Source organism: Pimephales promelas, chromosome 12 (genome assembly GCF_988280905.1).
Source record: "Pimephales promelas chromosome 12, fPimPro1.hap1.1, whole genome shotgun sequence".
NCBI lineage: Eukaryota > Metazoa > Chordata > Actinopteri > Cypriniformes > Leuciscidae > Pimephales > Pimephales promelas.
The window spans coordinates 35,129,007-35,149,224 of record NC_142780.1 but is presented as its reverse complement, the minus strand read 5'-3'; the positions used below and the strand labels follow the sequence as shown (position 1 = coordinate 35,149,224).

At 36.3% G+C, this 20,218-nt stretch overlaps 1 protein-coding gene across 6 annotated transcripts in view; it reads right to left on the bottom strand.

Moving 5' to 3' along the window:
• The window catches only part of satb1b (SATB homeobox 1b), a 105,221-nt gene that overhangs the window by 3,763 nt on the left and 81,240 nt on the right, over window positions 1-20,218 (bottom strand). For all 6 annotated transcript variants that reach the window (XM_089118082.1, XM_039688731.2, XM_089118085.1 and 3 more), the window contains one exon: window positions 1,420-1,626. In XM_089118082.1, coding sequence (XP_088974208.1) covers window positions 1,420-1,626 — 207 coding nt within the window. The remainder of the gene's footprint in view (window positions 1-1,419; window positions 1,627-20,218) is intronic.

Below are 20,218 nucleotides of genomic sequence, written 5' to 3'. Positions count from 1 at the left end.
AATACATAAACCCTCTTCCATTGAATTTCCAACAAAAATAACTAGCTAAATAACTATAAGCCTTACTCGGGGTAACGGCGTATTTCATTTCTGACAGGAATGATTGATTAATGGATTGTAATGTTGTTTAAAGTCCCCCTTTGGTGAAACTCCACTTTTTAATGTTGTTTATATGTGTGTGTGGGGTGTTTTTAATACACTCAAACCATGTGTGAGGCGGGGCTCATTTGCATATTCAAAGAACCGCGCATACTAAATGAGGCAAGGGTGTCGAGTTACATTCAAGATATTTTAACCCCTTAACCCCCGTATATGGGCAATCTAAATTTACTTCACTATATTACTATTAAATCCTAATCCAGTCACGACAAACTATATATCTTTGGAAAGGTCTACGACTCCTAAATAGATATTTTAGCGTTGTTTCTTTCTTACAAATTATGAATGAACAGTAATGAATTTATGACAAGAGTGCGCCTCAAAGAAAAATCAACGTTATTACAGGAGTTTCTGATCTCGGTCACAAAAAGTCGATGCACACACTTTTAATAATTGAAACTTTGGTTTTTAGAGCTAAAAGTTCATAATAAAACATAATTAGTATTTGTCAATAAAAAAAAGATAAAATTATAATTTAAACAGTAAGGTTAGAAGTCCTCTAAAAAGTATAATATATATTATATATATATATTTTTTTTATTATTATTATATCACATATTTTAGTAGTTATCATAAATTAAGTATCATTTGAAAGCTTACAAACTCAGAATTCATCCTGTGAAAACCGTTTTGAAATTGGACGTTGCGTTACCATAGAAACAGTATTTTTTTTATTAGGCCCCTCCCCTTTTGGGCATCATCTTTCATAATTTATTATCAAAACCTTTTCTAATCTTGACAAAACACATATTGTCAGAAAGGTCTGAGTCTCAAGGTTCCATATTTTGGAACACAACTTTCATTTTATAGTTATTTTATAGTAAAAAAAAATATATTAATAAATTATATTTGATTTACTGTAAATTATAACTTCCATAACTTTTTCATACTTTCATACATTTTTTGAAGTGCTTTCACTTCAGTAATAATCTGCTGATTGTTTTCTTTAAAACAAGACCAAACTTGGGTATATATTCCAAAGCATTCTTGAATTACAACCATTTAAGTTTGTATAGTGCATTTTAAAGTCAATTATTAAAAAGGGGGGTGACAGGTAAGGGTTAACCACGAAGAAAATATGTAATTTTGGTGATCAAAAATGAGTTTTAAGGAATACACTTAATGACTACAGGGACTTTAATAACACACTCGCACACCAGCCGAAGAAGAAACTCCATGAAATAGTTCTGGAAAGTGTGGACTATACACAGCCTGGTTTTCATCTGTGTTAAGTGAAGGTCTATGGTGTGTGTGACTGACCTGTAGGGGGTCTGTGGGCACATGCATCAGGTGAGGTGGTCTGTCCACATGGTGTTGCTGTCCTCCGTTGCTCTCCTGCTCATAGATGGCGTCACGCTCCATTTGGGACAGACTCAGGAACCGGCGGATCATGGAGAGGTTCTCCCAGAGCGTGCGGTTCTCCGGGGACGGGTCTTCCTTCCAGCGCAGGAGTTCACACAGCCAACCCTGCAGGAGAACACACACCACCTCGGCTTTATTCATCTCTTCTGCTCAACATGGCTGAATTTATTCCATCAAAAACAGTAATATTGTAAAATATTATTTTAATATAAAACAGATGTGAATATCTAGTAAAGTGTAATTTATTCCTGTGATTTTCAGCATCATTACTCCAGTCTTCAGTGTCACATGATCCTTCAGAAATCACTCTAATATGAGGATCTGATGCTCAAGAAACATTTATGATTATTATCAATGTTGAAAACAGTTGTGCTGCTGCTTCACATTTTTGTGAAAATTGTGAAAATATGTATATTTTTTTAGGATTCTTTGATGAATAGAACGTTCAAAATAATTCATTCATCTGCATTCATTTGAAATAGAATATTTTGTAACATTATAAATGTATTTACTACGGAGGCGTATTGCATTCACTTGAAGAAAAAAAATCTACTCTCTTTTTCTGAATTAATGAGTTAATTTTTCATGAGAAAATTTTTTTTTCTCAGTTTTTCTGAATTAAGTTTTCATGAGAAAATTTTTTTTTGCTCTGTTTTTCTGAATTAACGAGTTAATTTTTCATGAGAATTTTTTTTTTGCTCTGTTTTTCTGAATTATTGAGTTAATTTTTCATGAGAAAAAAAGTTTTTCTCTGTTTTTCTGAATTAACGAGTTAATTTTTCATGAGAAAATTTTTTTTCTCAGTTTTTCTGAATTAAGTTTTCATGAGAAAATTTTTTTTGCTCTGTTTTTCTGAATTAACGAGTTAATTTTTCATGAGAAATTTTTTTTGCTCTGTTTTTCTGAATTATTGAGTTAATTTTTCATGAGAAAAAAAGTTTTTCTCTGTTTTTCTGAATTAACGAGTTAATTTTTCATGAGAAAATTTTTTTTCTCAGTTTTTCTGAATTAAGTTTTCATGAGAAAATTTTTTTTGCTCTGTTTTTCTGAATTAACGAGTTAATTTTTCATGAGAAATTTTTTTTTGCTCTGTTTTTCTGAATTATTGAGTTAATTTTTCATGAGAAAAAAAGTTTTTCTCTGTTTTTCTGAATTAACGAGTTAATTTTTCATGAGAAAATATTTTTTTCTCTGTTTTTCTGAATTAATGAGTTAATTTTTCGTGAGAAAAAACGTTTTTGCTCTGTTTTTTCTGAATTAACTCGTTAATTCAGAAAAACAGAGCAAAAAAAAATTTTTCTCATGAAAAATTAACTCGTTAATTCAGAAAAACAGAGCCAAAAAAATTTTCTCATGAAAAATTAACTCGTTAATTCAGAAAAACAGAGCAAAAAAAAATTTTTCTCATGAAAAATTAACTCATTAATTCAGAAAAACAGAGAAAAAAATTTTTTTTCTCATGAAAAATTAACTCATTAATTCAGAAAAAAGAGCAAATTTTTTTCTCATGAAAAATTAACTCGTTAATTCAGAAAAACAGAGTAGATTTTTTTTTCTTCAAGTGAATGCAATACGCCTCCGTAATTTACTGACACTTTTGATGTTTTTATTTAACATTAGGCTTTTATATATATATATATATATATATATATATATATATATATGAGAAGAGTTCAGATGCAAAATCCTCTAAGTGCCATTTGAAATTTTCTTCTAGAATGATCATTTTTATCAAGCTTGTATATTTAAGTTCAGTAATTTCACTTAAATGACAATTAATAGGTAATTATCATTGCCATTTAAGTGAAATTACTGAACTTAAATATACAAGCTTGATAAAAATTATCATTTTAGAAGAAAATTTCAAATGGCACTTACAGGCTTTTGCATCTGAACTCTTCATATATATTTCACACATTTTTTAGGATTCTAAACATTATATTATTACATTACACATAGAGAACATGAACATTATACTCATGAGTTTAATAACTTCTGAATCAACTTTAGAACTAATTCAGTACAAACATTCAAAAATGTAAATATGCTAAATCTCATTAATGATTTTGTTTAGTACATAGTTTGAGAGAGTGATTGCTTCCCAACAAGAATCATTAATTGAATTAATTGAGTTTTCCAGCTTGAATGTTGATTATTCTCCTCGTATGATCCATTGTTGCGGCTCCTCTCTTCCCAGTCTGTCAGTAACGTTCTGTTCACTTCCTGTCTCTCCTTCTGAAAAGCACACTGTGCTCTGATTGGTCGGCTGGATCAGTGTGTTGTGATTGGTCGAGCGCTTTGAGAGTGTTTGGTGAATGTCCCGCCCCTAATTTACCATAACCGCCAGTTTAACACACTACTAACTAACTCAACCAGGCCCCGCCCCTTTATTCTGCGCATTAATTATTATAATGAGGAATATTGTGACGTGGAAGAAACTCGAGACTACAATGGAGGCGTTTCAGGAGTTCAGAAACACTGATATAGAGAATAACTCAGCAACATTACACACTAAAGAGAGTCGAACATGGAAAAAAAGCATAAATGTCCCCAATTAAATGGTAAAACGCTAGTTTTAGGAAAGGAAAAGAGTGTTTGCAGAGTCCTGGCACACTTACAAACGTGATGCTGTAATCTCCAGGCCAGTGTGTGGCAGCACCTTTCATTTCCACAGGATTACCCAGCACACACACACACACACACACACACACACACACACACACACACGGAGCAGAAGCCAGAGCCACACCAGAGCGCTGCATGGCAAAGATAACTCAGCATTTCCGTCGTCCCATGTTCTGCTCCTCCCGAACGCCATGTAAAGCCCCAGAGAGAGGCTCATCACAGCTCACCTTGTTCCTCTGCCACGTTTATTGTCACATTTTGTTTTATTTGCAGGCGCAGGGATTTGAGCTGCGTTCCTGCTGTGATGTCTGTAGCCCAACACAGTTCAAACACACACACACCTTATCGCAGCCATTAAGCACACTATCGTAAAATAATCCTCAATCAAACATCTGTGGATAAAACGGCAAACAAATCCCGCTGAGCCAAAGAACGAGCCACCGGAAAACCCACCGTGCAACCAAACCGTAAAGAGTCAACAGAGGCATTAGCATTAATGCTGCGGCGTTATAGAACAAACACACACACACCGCACCGGACACACACACTGATAGTGTAATGCTCTCTGGGCCTTGAAGACCTGAACAAGCGTTTGTATTTGTCCAATTGCATTTCTTCCACTGTCTTACCATAAACAGAGCGCGCTCTGCATACGGGAACATGTCTAGGATTCGTTTGGCCAATTCTGTCAAGCACTATAAAGGAGAATGCGCATTATTGAAGGATATGGAGATGGAAAACTAGTCATGTATAACTAACGCCGACTACAGCTCGGCTAGCCAGGAAAAGTGAAGCGCTCTTTGAAGCAGTTCTTCCATGTTTCATTATGCATCAACTTTGTTTGTTGAGGAATAAAAATGACTTATAATGAGTCAAAAGTTGAGGTAGAGTAAGAGTACAATGGAGAATGTCTGAGCTCATAATGAGATGTTTCTTAGGCAAAAATTGAGAAATGCACACACTTATACTTTAAATAACTGATAAAATTAAATAATAAAAATTAATAAAATAACTAATTAAATTTTATTTTTATTTTTTTATTTAAATTTAATTTTGGGTCCAGTGGCCATATGAAAAAAAAAAATCACTGGTGAAATCCATCATTTATTTTTATTAGGCAATGAAATATAAATAAAATGGAGATGCTGTAGTCTCCAGGTGCTTGTCTGAAACCCCAAAATCAAAAAAAAAAAAAAATAAATAAATAAATAAATAATAAAATCTATTAAATATTGCTTTTAATCTCAAATTTAAGTGTAAAAAATATATATTTTATTTTGTCATAAATACACACAATTAAACTTTAAAAAATAAAAATACATCAGACAATAACTGATAAAATTAAATAATAATAATAATAATAGAAATTAATAAAATAACTACTTAAATTTAATTTTTTTATTTAAATTTAATTTTGGGTCCAGTGGCCATATATATATATATATATATATATATATATATATATATATAAAAATAAATAAAAAATCACGGGTGAAATTCATCATTTGTTTTTATTAGGCAATAAAATATAAAAGAAATGGAGCTGCTGTAGTCTCCACGTGTTTGTCGTGAAACCCCCCAAATAAAAAATAAAAAATTAAATACAAAATTAAAATTAAATATTGCTTTTAACCTCAAATTTAAGTGTAAAAAATATATATTTTATTTTGTCATAAATACACACAATTATACTTAAAAAACTATATCAGAAAATAATTGATAAAATTAAATGATAATAATAATAATAATAATAATAATAATAATAATAATAGAAATTAATAAAATAACTAACAACATTTTATTTTTATTTTATTTTTATTTAAATTTAATTTTGGGTCCAGTGGCCATGAAAAAAAAATCATTGGTGAATTCCATCATTTATTTTCATTAAATGATGCATTTAATTACATTTGGCTTAAAGAAAATTAAGCATTAATATTTTATTTTATAATTAAGCCAAATTTTATTACTATTTGTTTTTTATTTTACAATTAAGCCAAATTTAGTTGATTTTTTTTTTCTTTACATCAGGAGACTTAAGTATTTAATTTCCATTTTATTGCCTAATAAAAATAATTGATAGATTTCACTAGAAAAAAAAAACCCCATCCAGGCCACATTTCACACCAAATATGAAATAATTATAAATATAATAAAATCTTAATTTTTTTTAATTAATACATTTTTATTTATTTTTTTGGTGTGAAATACGAACATAAAATGTTCTTGACATATCCGAGTGGGATTCACCCATTTACAGCTCAGCTTTACGTCCAAACGTCCATAAAGACGTGAGGTTGTGGGACGGGTCAAGCGGTGCGGGACGAGCGGGTCCACCAGAGCCTCCATTGTGTTGGAGGTATAAATAGCAGTGGTGCATTCTGACCAAAATATTTCTCTTGCACACAATGGCTGAATTCATGCGTAAGATTCACCCAACTAAGCAGGACAGTGTGTGTGAGGGCCGAGCGGTCACACGCTGCCAATGAGACACGCACAGGACACAACTGTGAGAGAACAGCGTGGCGTTTATGTCCCTCGCCCTGCCCGAGATGCCAGCGCGCACATTAATAACCTTGGGATCGAGTTCAGGAGCCCCAGACAGTTGCGGTTTTCCACATCACAGTCACATGGCACCATCAACACCTTTTTATTATCTCATTTTCTCCTTATCGTCCCCTCGCTCACCCCGTTCTGCCAGGACTCGGACTTCTGAGAGCAAATCGCCACCGGCGGCATCCCAGTTCATATACTTCTACTACGCAATAAAACTGTAGACTTGGACAGGAAAACTTCCCAGATTGTAGAGACTACAGTAGTTCCGGTTGTGGGAAACTTACTAGCTGTGGTTTAAACTACTGATAAGCGTTTAACGTACAGTCGAGACCCATCAAGAAAAAGCAGGGGGCTAGTTTAAGGTGAGGAAATCAAAGATATATGAGAGGACAATAACTTTCTAACTTAATGACAAATCACACTTTGTTATGATGGCATTAAACAGCATCTGAGCAGATCAGTTTACGCTTTATACCACCAATAGAACTAGAAACAAATGGAAAGGAAACTAAACTAAGAATTTGAAAGGCCAGAAATCAAAATAATAAAATAAAAATAAATAAAAAATTAAACTAAAGATACCAATAGATCACCTTCGCTTAAAAGAAAACAAAAAAATTATAAACATGTTATGTTATATATAAAAAACAACAAAATTTTTTTATTTTATAAATAAAAACAAAGAAAAATAAATGACTACACATTATATATATATATATATATATATATATATAGACACACACATACACACACACACACACACACACACACATATATATATATATATATATATCGTGTTTAACCACATTTTTGTTTACATAATATATGTGGGTGCACCGTGTATAATTATATATAAATATACACACACGCCTTTATATATTTAAGAAATACAGTATATAGATTTATATAAATTTAAATTATATATAAATATAAATATTTTATATATAAATAATATTTTTTTCTTAAATATACATGTATGTGTGTGTATTTATATATATACACAAAATAATTATACACAGTGCACCCACATATATTATGTAAACACAAACTTTTTATTTTGGATGTGATTAAATCACAGTGATTATTTGACAGCCCTAATGTAGCATAATTATCAAAAATAAAGATATATTTTAAGATGTTAAAAGAGAAATATATATATATTTATATATTTGAAAGTTCTTTAAATTTGATAAATGTCAACAATGCACGTTTTATCTATATAATTGTATACATATCTCTCGACCTCAAATTACACACACACACACACGATGTCAAATTATAGTTGAGACGCACTAATCCTAATCTTGCGCACTATATAGTTTGTATATTATGTAAATGCTGACGTACGATCAGCTGATATCTTTGTCAGCGCTGTCTCCAGATCAGTGCTCTGCCCTCTCCGACACGACCGTTCGCTTATCAGTCATCACATCGTTCACTGCCTTTCTCAAACCAGTCAGCAAGTTTCGCCAAACACACAAACACACAAACTCCCGGACCGTCGCTCAGAAGCCGCAGTCTGGGGGCAGATGTTACACAGCCATGCTTTCGTTCTCACTCTTTTCCATTTTTAAATAAAGATGCTAATCCATTGTTATGGCTTCAGTCTTGAGCGCGTTGAAGTAAAAACAAAAGCGAGAAACAAACATCTTGATGTCAGGCAGAGGGCTTCAGTGTTCAACCAGACAAAGCATTATTGTTTCCTTCTCCACCGCCCCTCCTGAATCTGGCACCGGCTCAGCTTTGGCAGACAGTGTCATGCAGATCAATTCAAAAGATAATACAGTATGTTCAAACCTGTTCTCGTCTGCGAGCGAACGCGTGTGGGGTTTGCGGATGTACGAGTGAAGGAATTGGACGCGTCAAGTCCATCTGTTGGCTGAAATATATTAATGCGTTCGCACAGCATATGTGAATCTTCTGCAACAATAAGCAGAAAAAAAAAAAAAAAAACAAAGCCAAAAATAGGCCGAGAACGGACTGCCTTTTTGGATATCTTACTATGCAAATAGACTGGCTCCAGTATTTATTCAAATGGTCTTGGCGTGGAGGAAGAGAAAACGAGGCCAGAGCCCCAGATGAACTCTAAACACACTCAGAAACACATCCGTTCCCCACAGATGTGGTCAAGCAAACACTCCTCAGGCTACACACATATTTCATGCGTCGCAAACACTAACTAACCTCCCAACTCCAGGGGGCGAAGGAGAGCGTCTCCTTCAGACATCATTAACAGCAGTGATTCCCCTCAAACTAGGAACGTATTGATGTGGGATCCCAAAACCATAGATATCTATATAAAGGCTAGATGGCCAATGGAGGTCGACGTCCGCACCTGGCGGCCATCTTGTCACAGGCAGCTCGCTCACTCGTAACATTGTGTTAATGGTACGTGTACTATTTAAATGACCATAACTTGCTCGATTTTGTACCGATTTTCAAACGGTTTGTTTTGTTATAAACGTCAGAGATGTAGTTATGACACTGCATACTTATGAATAAAAAGTGTATAAATAAATAATCATCCAGATAATTATAGCTACGTTAAAAACGTTTGTAGAGAAACCAAACTGTTTGTAAAACCACTCATCTTACATCAGCTTGTCTGTGACAAGATGGCCGCCGGTGATGACGATGGAAACTCCGCCGTAACACATCTAGCCTTTATATACATATCTATGCCCAAAACTACCCGTTATCTGTCGATTCACGTGGCTAAATAAAGATAGTGTTTAGCATGTAAGGCTGTCGTGTTCCATCTTGTCTTGTTTGATTGCAACATGTGAATGTATAGAGCTGAAAAATTCCCCTCGGGGATCAATAAAGCCCGTCTGTTTGTCTATCCGTCTATATCAAAAGGGTTGATGCATGCAAGAAACCTGCTAAACGACATGCATGACAACATTAATACGTTCCCTGTGAGTTTTCTCAAAGTTATAAAACACTGTGGCCACAGAAAGTATTGCTTAAGCCACAATTTCAAGATTTCTTGATAGTCGTTGCATTAGAAATATTGAACGTGTCAATTTTTCTATTGTAAATATCTGAAAACACTTTACTTAAACTCACCTAAAGGATTTTAGGAACACCAGTTCAATTTCTCATTAATGCAATTATCTAATCAGCCAATCACATGGCAGTGTCTTCAATGCATTTAGGGGTGTGGTCCCGGTCAAGACAATCTCCTGAACTCCAAACTGAATGTTAGAATGGGAAAGAAAGGGGATTTTCATGGTTGTCTGAATATTTCACAATCTGCTCAGTTACTGGGATTTTCACGCACAACCATTTCTAGGGTTTACAAAGAATGGCGTGAAAAGGGAAAAACATCCAGTATGCGATGGCAGTCCTGTGGGCCAAAATGCCTTGTTGATGCAAGAGGTCAGAGGTCGACTGATTCAAGCTGATAGAAGAGCAACTTTGACTGAAATAACCACTTGTTACAACCGAGGTATGCAGACAACACGCACAACCTTGAGGCGAATGGGCTAAAACAGCAGAAGACCCCACCGGGTACCACTCATCTCCACCACAAATAGGAAAAAGAGCCGACAATTTGCAAGAGCTCACCAAAATTGGACAGTTGAAGACTGGAGAAATGTCGCCTGGTCTGATGAGTCTCGATTTCTGTTGAGATATTAGTCAGAATTTGGCGTAAACAGAATGAGAACATGGATCATCATGCCTTGTTCCCACTGTGCAGGCTGGTGGTGGTGGTGTAATGGTGTGGGGGATGTTTTCTTGGCACACTTTAGGCCCCTTAGTGCCAATTGGGCATCGTTTAAATGCCACGGCCTACCAGCTGACCATGCCCATCCCTTTATGGCCACCATGCCCCCATCCTCTGATGGCTACTTCCAGCAGGATAATGCACCATGTCACAAAGCTGGAATCATTGGTTTCTTGAACATGTCAATGAGTTGACTGTACCAATATGGCCGCCACAGTCACCAGATCTCAACCCAATAGAGCATCTTTGGGATGTGGTGGAACGGGAGCTTCGTGCCCTGGATGTGCATCCCACAAATCGATGCTCTCCTATCAATATGGGCCAACATTTCTAAAGAATGCTTTCAGCACCTTGTTGAATCAATGCCACGTAGAATTAAGGCACTTCTGAAGGTGAAAGGGGGTCAAACACAGTATTAGTGTGGTGTTCCTAATAATCCTTTAGGTGAGTGTATATTGCATTAAAATAATGCATTAGTTATGCATTGTAAGGTCTACATGGATCATTTTAACCACAGTAATAATACATGTATATATTCATTAAACACACCTTTAGAAAGTATAATGCATAAAAACACATTACAAACAACTTCAGAGGCAACAAGGAATCTGTACGCGTTATAATGCATTTAACTATGGTTACAATTATTTATGAAAATATATAAACTGCACATTATTAATATCTACTGTATATGATGCATTATACAAACATTCTCTGATATTAACCTCCTACACTGTAAAAAAATATTGATGGTTTAACTTAAAAAAGTAAGTAACCTGGTTGCCTTAAAATTTTAAGTTCATTGAACTGGAAAAAGTGAGTTAATACAATGAAGGAGATTAATTTAACCATCAGAAACTCAAAATTATATGTTATCTGAACTAAATAAACTATTTAAGTTGATTTGACAAAAGAAAAAAATGTTGTGATTACTACACTGTAAAAAAATATTGTTGGTTTAACTTAAAAAAAGTAAGTAACCTGGGTTGCCTTAAAATTTTAAGTTGATTGAACTGGAAAAAGTGAGTTAATACAATGAAGCAGATTAATTTAACCATCAGAAACTCAAAATAATACGTTATCTCAACTAAATAAATTATTATAAAGTTGATTTGACAAAAGAAAATATGTTGTGATAACAAATCTTGAAAAAAATTTTTACAGTGTATGTGACAAAGCTTAACTGACAAACAACTGCACCCCAACGCCACGGAAAATACCTTCTTACAGTTTACGAAATATTTGCGAGGAAAAAGCAGGACATGTGTTATCTGGTGAAAGCTGAAAGAATACAAACACACACAAAAACAGACCCAGGTTGATTGCATTAATTCAAACAAAGAGCAGCGAGCCTGAAGGAGCCCTCGACACACACAAGCAACCTATGAGAAAACGCTAGTCCATCAATTATAAGCATGTGATTGAGATTTAATTCAAAGCTGGAGTTTAATTGCTAATATCAGAGAGTAATTAAGCAGATAAATCATGCCTGATCTTATTGAATTATAGATTAAAACTGCATAAAACCCACAAATTGTACATGTCAGCTCCAACAGCACTCTTAATTAATTAATGTACAAGTTTGCTTTAAAACAGCAAAAATATATCAAGCTTTTGAAGCGTCTGAGGAACTTCGGTCAAATAAAGCGCAGGATCATCGAGGGACATAGAGGTCGAACGAGTATATGTATATGTGTGTGTGGATAAAAGTAGTCATTTGATTAAAAACATATTACTTTCCAGCACTAACATTACATTTTTTATTTTATATTGCAATATATTATTTCACATTTAATCGTTTTACTAAGTACTAATGAAGGCAAGTATCACTGATGCCATTACTGCTACCGATGTCTCTTAAAATATATTTTTTTCTCAATTTCTAAGGATAAAACCAGTAATTATATCTGTTCAACTTAACAGTATAATATTATATATATATATATATATATATATTGAGAGAGAGTTACATAATACATAAATTAAATGTATAGATTGACCCTTATTAAAGCTGCAATAGTTTGATTAATATTAAACGAAAAACGGTAGTAGGTTTATTAGGCCGCTGTCACTTTAAGACCTGACCTCACGATCTCAAACACATCTGATTTTCTCCCAGACATTTTAAACCATTAAGACAAAGCTCCTTGCCAAAAATGGCTTTCTGTGACGTAACTATTTGCAAATAGTTGAAAATATTGTACGTACAAATAAGAATGAATGTGAGCATATCAAAAACGCAAAACGTTTTTCAATCAAAGTAAAATAAAAATAAAAGTAGTATCAAAATAAAACGGCTGAAAACTCCTGAAAAACTTTTAATGCTTTACTATGGTTTAAAGTAACACCAAGTAACTTTTCCTCTTCGGTCGCCCTACTGGTTGGAATTGAAATTGTCCATTGCCGCTGTCGTAAATAATTTAGCCTACCGTCGCACGCACGCTCGCTGTTTATCCAGCACCGGCTTTAGTGTGAACGATGTCCACAGACAAAGTAGAGTATGTTACATGATTTCATGAAAGGATGATGTATTGCGACATCAGAAACGAAGAAAAACGAAATAGTGACTATTGTAGTGCTTGATGTAAAGCAGTCGAATTTTCTAGTTCTTTTTGCGAAGTTACATAGTGCCAGAAAAAGTGATACAAAATCACGGCAGAAGTGCCTTTCACCCTGTTACAACTTGATGAACCACTCATAAGATTTTGGAAACATTATTTTAAGTAAACAAAGTTAGATAGTGTTGCTTCAATGCTAATTATAATTATAATGTTACACTAACTAAAATTAAAACAATAGGGAAAAAACCCTCAAGATAAGCTGTAAAAAAACAAACATTTTAAACACAAAATAATGTAAGTGGACTTTTTTATAATTGTGCCTTTGAATGATTACATAATTGTGGCATCCATAATTGTAATCGCGATTACAAATTCGATTAATTGTGCAGCCCTAATTAAATAAGCTACTTTAACTATTACTCGCGCATTTTAGCCATTTAAACTATTCGCATTTGTCTTCTGTGAACAGCAAGCCCCGCCTTCTTTAACCTGATTGGCCATCTCATCTCATTCGACACCGTTAGAACGCTGACACAAAACAAGCTACGGAGTCGTATGCAAGATTGTGGCCAAAACTGGTACTGCAGTCACTTTCAAATTACTGTAGAGCGGTGCAACCTCACTTTTTAAAATGACAATATCCCGGCCGGACTATTGTTTTCAGTGCAATGAACACGATTTCTTTATGTCTAGTGACAAATCAGGGAAAATCTATGATTAATTGACATAAATAATTTGTCATCCTAACATCAAACAAAGCGCATCAGAAATATCCAATAACGGTGGGTTATATTCTAACTGTTGGTGGGGGCTTGTTCTCATCATATGGTCACAAGGGTGTGTGAAACTCACTCAGCCATTAGCAACAAATGGACATGTACGGGACGATACGCGTCCAAGAGTGTGCAGAGCACAAGAAAAGCTGGTCCGAGCGCAGTGGGCGAAGGCTTTCTGACGCTGCCATTGGCTGCGGTTAAATTGAAATATTTCTCAGCGTGTGTCAGAAGCATGCAGAATGGTAATTATGACAGATCTGATTAAGCGGGCGAGTCGGGGGCCGGGCGAGGCGGCTCCGGGCTGCAGGTGCGACCTTGTGCATTCCTGCGTGTGTAAATAAAATTAATTACAAGCATGGGGGCGCGCGGCGCGTGACATCGCTACGTGCGGGGAGTCCCACGGGGGGGACCCTAATGGAATATTTTCCCGGAGTCTAATAATACAGTTGGTATTGACTTGAGGTAATTAGGGGGATCATTAAAGCCGCTTTTCCCGGCGTATTTGCCTGCCTGATCAGATTAGCGAGAATGGGCCTCAGAACAAGCCCTGTGTGGTCTGACAGAGGAGAACGAGAGAAACCGGGCCACCTCTAACACTACCTTACATGCAGAGAGAGAGAGAGAGAGAGAGAGAGAAAGACAAGACGCTGGTCATCACCGCAACAGGAACAAGAACCCAATCCGTTAAGCGACAAGGAAAAAAGGGTTCGTTTGCCGCCATAAATCAGACGCGGAATTAATTTCCCAGACATCTGGTCTCTGGTTCACGAATATTGTGTCTTTAATAATACAGGGGAACTGCAGCTGTTTCCCAGGCAACCTAATAACCAGGCAGCCAGATAAATAAATAAATCAATTAATAAACAGCCACGGCCCTGTTTCCGCTCTCCGCGGCCCATCTGCCTCACACACACGCCCCTGGGAGACGGCGAATTCATAACCGTAAACAAACAACTCCTCAAAATGAAGCTCGATAATGAAAAATATATATTCTCGGTGAAATTATAGGGGCCGGTGGAACAGGAAGAGGGAGGACCGATCTTCCCTATAGGAGCGTAATCTCATTTGCATCCGGCTTTGGGTTCTCGTGCCGTAATGAAAGTAAACGCAGTTGATACGCTTACATCTGCCCTCTCTTTCTGATAATATCCCTCTTTTGGAAAGTCACTAAAAAACACTATCGTGATGAATTTCGTCTTAATGCTATCGGAGCAAACAGGAAAGAAAATGATTTCCTGTTCCTGTAAAAAAAATAGTTCAAGTTCACTGTACTATGACGACTATATCGTTTCTATGAACCCCTGAAATGTGAAAGGGTCCATATTCTTTAGTTTATGTCACTGCATTGAATATGATTCGCAGTCTCGATTCACCAGACAAGACCTGTACAACACCCCTGAGTGCAGGATGATGTCATCAATATTGTCTGTCGTTTTCCTGGAAGAGGAAGACTAATGTTGTCATTCGGACTGCAGGTTAGCTGATGACCAATACAATACCTAGTACAATCTAATGATGCTGGGTTGTTTTAACCCAAATTTGGGTCAAATATGGACAAACCCAAGTATGTTGGGTTAAAATGTAATTTAAAATTTGAACCCAACTTCAACTTTCAACTGTATATGTTTTAATTAAATTTTTAACCCAACATTTGGGTTTGTCCATATTTGACCCAAAATTGGGTTGAAACATCCCAGCATTTTTTTAGAGTGTATATACTGTATGTATATATAGATATATATACACACACACACACACACACTCTAAACATGATGGGTTGTTTTAACCCAACTTTGGGTCAAATATGGACAAACCCAAACATTGGGTTAAAAATGTAATAATAAAATTTAACCCAATGGATGGGTTTGTCCATATTTGACCCAAAGTTGGGTTAAAACAACCCAGCAATTTTTAGAGTGTATATATATATATATATACACATATACACACACACACAAAAAATGTATGCAAAATAGAATTTAATGGTAGCCAATTAAATCCTGCTAAAATGTATAATGCAAGTGTATAAAACTGATTTTTTTTTTTTTTAAACCAGGAAATGACACCTGGAAATGGAAGATAATATTAAATAATTAATAAATAAATAAATAAAAAATTATAAAAAATATTTTAGCCATTTTATACGGTTTTATTTTTTTATTTACTTACAGTATGTTTATATATTTAATTTTTTTTTAAAAAATAAATAAATAATACATTATAAAATGGCTTAAAAACACTCAATATTAAATCAAACACTTTTAAAAAATGCTATCATTAGATTGCTTAATAAATGCTGAGGTTATTATGTTGGCAAGGCATGAGGAGGACATACCGAATCTGTAAATCAATCGACAAGCCATGGTTATGATCTCAAAATAGCCAGATATCTGTAAATGGACGATATTTCGGGCAACCAAAATTACAATTACAATTTTGAATTGATATATTCACTGTCTATCCTGCACATTTTAATATATCTCTCTCTCTTTTTCGCGACCCACTGTTGCCCCCCTCGAGAGCAGCGAGCCAGGCGCTCAGTGACAGATGGCACAGCCTCCTCTACCCCCCTTCACACACACACACACACACACACACCGGCCTATCGCCTGCCCCCCTGTACTGCGGCAGATCACTGACATTCTGTCTCATTAGAGCCCTGCTAATTACCACAGCCTCTTCCAGGAGAGCGAGAGACATCGAGGCAGACAGAGAGAGAGAGAAAGAGAGAGCGAGAGACACCCAGGCAGACAGAGAGAGAGAGAGAGACAGGTCACTCTGAGGGAATGGCTCTGGGTTCTGAAGGGCTCGTCTTCTGACAACACGGGCCGCGACTGTATTCACCATCAGAGGGTGTCAGCACAGCTCCCATAATGCCCTTCTGCTCTCTGAATGCCAGTTGAGCGCGGTCATGTCTGAATTAGTGGTGTTTGCTAAGTCATACGTCACTACTACTATTGCTCATAGTCAGGGATTTTAACAGATCTCTAAACCTACGTATTCAAAGTCAGATTGAAACCAAAACTGCCCTCATTTACGTAGCACTCGTCATGGACTTACTGTGAATGATTCATCAATGCACGTTATGCCAAATTATAAATGTTCAATATTAGTATTCATCATTTTGAAAAAACTTTCTCCATTTTATGCTACCAATCACAAAATTGGGTCAAGTAATTTTTTTTCTGCAAGAAATTACTATTATTCAGCAAGAAAACTAACAGTAAAGAAAACAATGTAACCAAAAATGTCTATTTCTAATTAATGCTGTTCTTTTGAACTTTTGAATCCTGAAAAAAATGTATCACAGTTTCCACAAAAATGTCATAAATGTTTCTTGATCATCAGATTAGATCATATTAGAGTGATTTATGAAGGATCATGTGACACTGAAGACTGCAATAATGATGCTGAAAATCACAGGAATAAATTACACTTTACTAGATATTCACATAGAAAACAGATATTTTAAATTATAATAATATTTCAGAATTTCACTGTATATTTGTATAAATAAATCGGAAAAATAAAACAAAAAAATAAATAAATAATAAAAATATAAAAAAAAAAAAAAATTCAACAATACTGTAGATATCCTCAGGAATGCATTATATTATCGATATGTAAGAAAAGCGATCGTAATATGCACCATATGAATGATACCTTGAATAAAAATGACATTTTTAGTGTTCAAGTATCCAGCACTGAAGAAGAAAAGGACGAGCGTTCGCCACACCTCCAAAACCTCAGTATTTCTCGAACACTGAGCGTACAAATGAACAGTTTCTGCTTTTCTTTTCCAGTCTACAGGCTGCAGAGCGCTGCTGTTTCTGTGGTGCAGGAGGAGAAATTAATTGAAATGCTACTCGGAATATGAAAGTGCCACCAAATAGATAAAGCCTGGCACTCTCGTCCTGTATGGATGTGTGCCCAGAGAGGGGGACGGCATGGCTCCGATCCAGTGCCCATCCCCCAGTAAACAGCACACACACACACACCGTACATGTAGCTATATGAGTAAGCAGGTACACACGCTCACACACACACGCGACGGTTCTCTTTAACCCCCTCAAACTAGTGTTTACGGCTTTTAAAGCCCAGGGGACGAGCGCTCTCGTGGAGGTTAGATGTGGGCCGGCTCTGGAGCCCCGTGGCGTCGGAAGCCAAACCCGAATCGGGTGCCAGATCTCTGGCGTGTCCTGCGGATAGAGCTACCTCCGTTTCGGCAGAGGATTCCTGCACTGAATGAAGGTAACCATAACCATACGGTCCAGGACCAACACAACAACACAATACGCTTCCACTTGTTTACTATATAGTTTAATACTATATATGTTCAGACCAAACGCAACCTTCCGGTCTCTTGAATCCAACTGCAATTCATTGACTGGCCACTAGAGACAAACAGCAGAGAAATATGCGTTTACAGCCTGGTGCAAAGAGAGGTTTTGGTCTATGTAGCTAATATTGCCCTTTCATAACTCATCCGTTTAAATTATATTGAGCCTTATATTGAGTTCTGCATAATCCAAGATGGTCGAGAAGTCGAAAAGAAATGAAGGTTTTAGATGAAAACATTCCAGGATTTTTCTCCATATAATGGACTTCAATGGGGTCCAAACGGTTCAAGGTCCAAATGAGAGTTTCAGTGCAGCTTCAAAGGGCTTTAAACGATTCCAGACGACGAATAAAGGTCTTATCTAGCGAAACGATCGCTCATTTAAAAGATACATACAAAAGTTTAAGTTTTATAAGCACAAATGGTCGCCTTGCTCTGTTCTGTCATGTGCGTTCATGACTCTCCTGTTCAAACTCGTTCATCAAAATGAACAAATCTTTTTGTGTCATTTGGTTCATTCAACGAACCGAAATTAACGAATTGACTCGGGAAAAGATTCGTTCATTTTGATGAACGAGTTCGAACGGGAGAGTCACGAACGCGCATCACAGAACAGAGCAAGCCAAGCATTTTAGCTTATAAAACGCAAACTTTGTTATTTTTTTTTTAAATGAGCGCTCGTTTTGCTTGATAAGACCCTTATTCATCGTCTGGAATCGTTTAAAGCCCTTTGAAGCTGCACTGAAACTCTCATTTGGACCTTGAACCGTTTGGACCCCATTGAAGTCCATTATATGGAGAAAATCCTGGAATGTTTTCATCAAAAACCTTAATTTCTTTTCGACTGAAGAAAGAAAGACGCGGACATCTTGGATGACATGGGGGCGAGTGAATTATCAGCAAAAGTTTTTTTTTAAAGTGAACTACTCCTTTAATAAATACTGTAACAAACGCATTGCTCACTGTTAGGTAATGAGAGTTAACGACACTAACTAATGAAACAAAGTGTATACCTCCAACGTATTTCAAAAATCATAAATTCGACTTCAATCAAAATAACCAAATGCAAATGTTGCATTAAAAAGCACTTTCATGTCAACTTTATCTAGCATTCATGCCCATCTACAGAGAATGATGGGAAATGTAGTTTCAACCTGTTGCATATTTCCAAAGGAAGATTGATATACATTCTGGCCAATACCAATCCATGATTCTCTAAATGACACGCCCAAATTTCAAGTTCCCCAGCGCTAATTACGACACCGGCATCATTCCGACGCGTTCGGCACCGGCCGGTCATTGAGCCGTCGGCCCCGTGGGCCCCGTGGGGGGGGCTGGGAACGGGAAGGAGGGGGACCAGCTGCCCGGGGAGCGCACATTACGAGATGGAGCCGGAGATAAGTGCTCTCCCAGGCCCCTTTCTCAGCTGCGTAATTAGCACAGTTCTTATCTGCTGCTCAATTCACATTCACACCAGCCATGAATGAAGCACACAGGCTCAGGCAGGGCTGGAGAGAGACACAGAGAGGGGGCTCTTTTCTCTCAAACCAGCACTTTACACCACAATCTTACTGGAATAAATGCCCCGGTTTGTCTTTTCTCTCCTCCACCCTTCTCGGCTTTGAACTCGCTTCGACAAAAACAGTGGTTTGTGCATCAAACTGTAATTTGGTGAAACAAAAGTATCTGGCACCATAATCAGTGCAATCAGCAAAAACCTGCTGATATTTCCAGATAATTTAGAGCTTTTATTCGCGTTTTCCCCCCACATCAGATGTAATTGTGCAGATCTTTAAGTGTGCGCATAGATATGTGAAACCTTTAATAATGGGGCTTCTTTAATTAGTTTTAATAGGCTAAAACAGACGGTAATGTCTCTCACAGAGGCCTGTGTTCAGCTATGTGAGATAACGGTGTGGTCGTTGCACGGCTGAATTATATAAACACATTTGTTTTATGTTGCAACACTGTCTGCTGTTCGCAAACCCACAATAAAGCGGCGCAAGTCATTACGGCGCTGCTTAACAAAGCTCTCCTTTTACGCTTTTATCTGGCTATCTGGGCCTTCTTTAGACTGTACACAGAAAATGTTTGACATGTTTTGTCAACC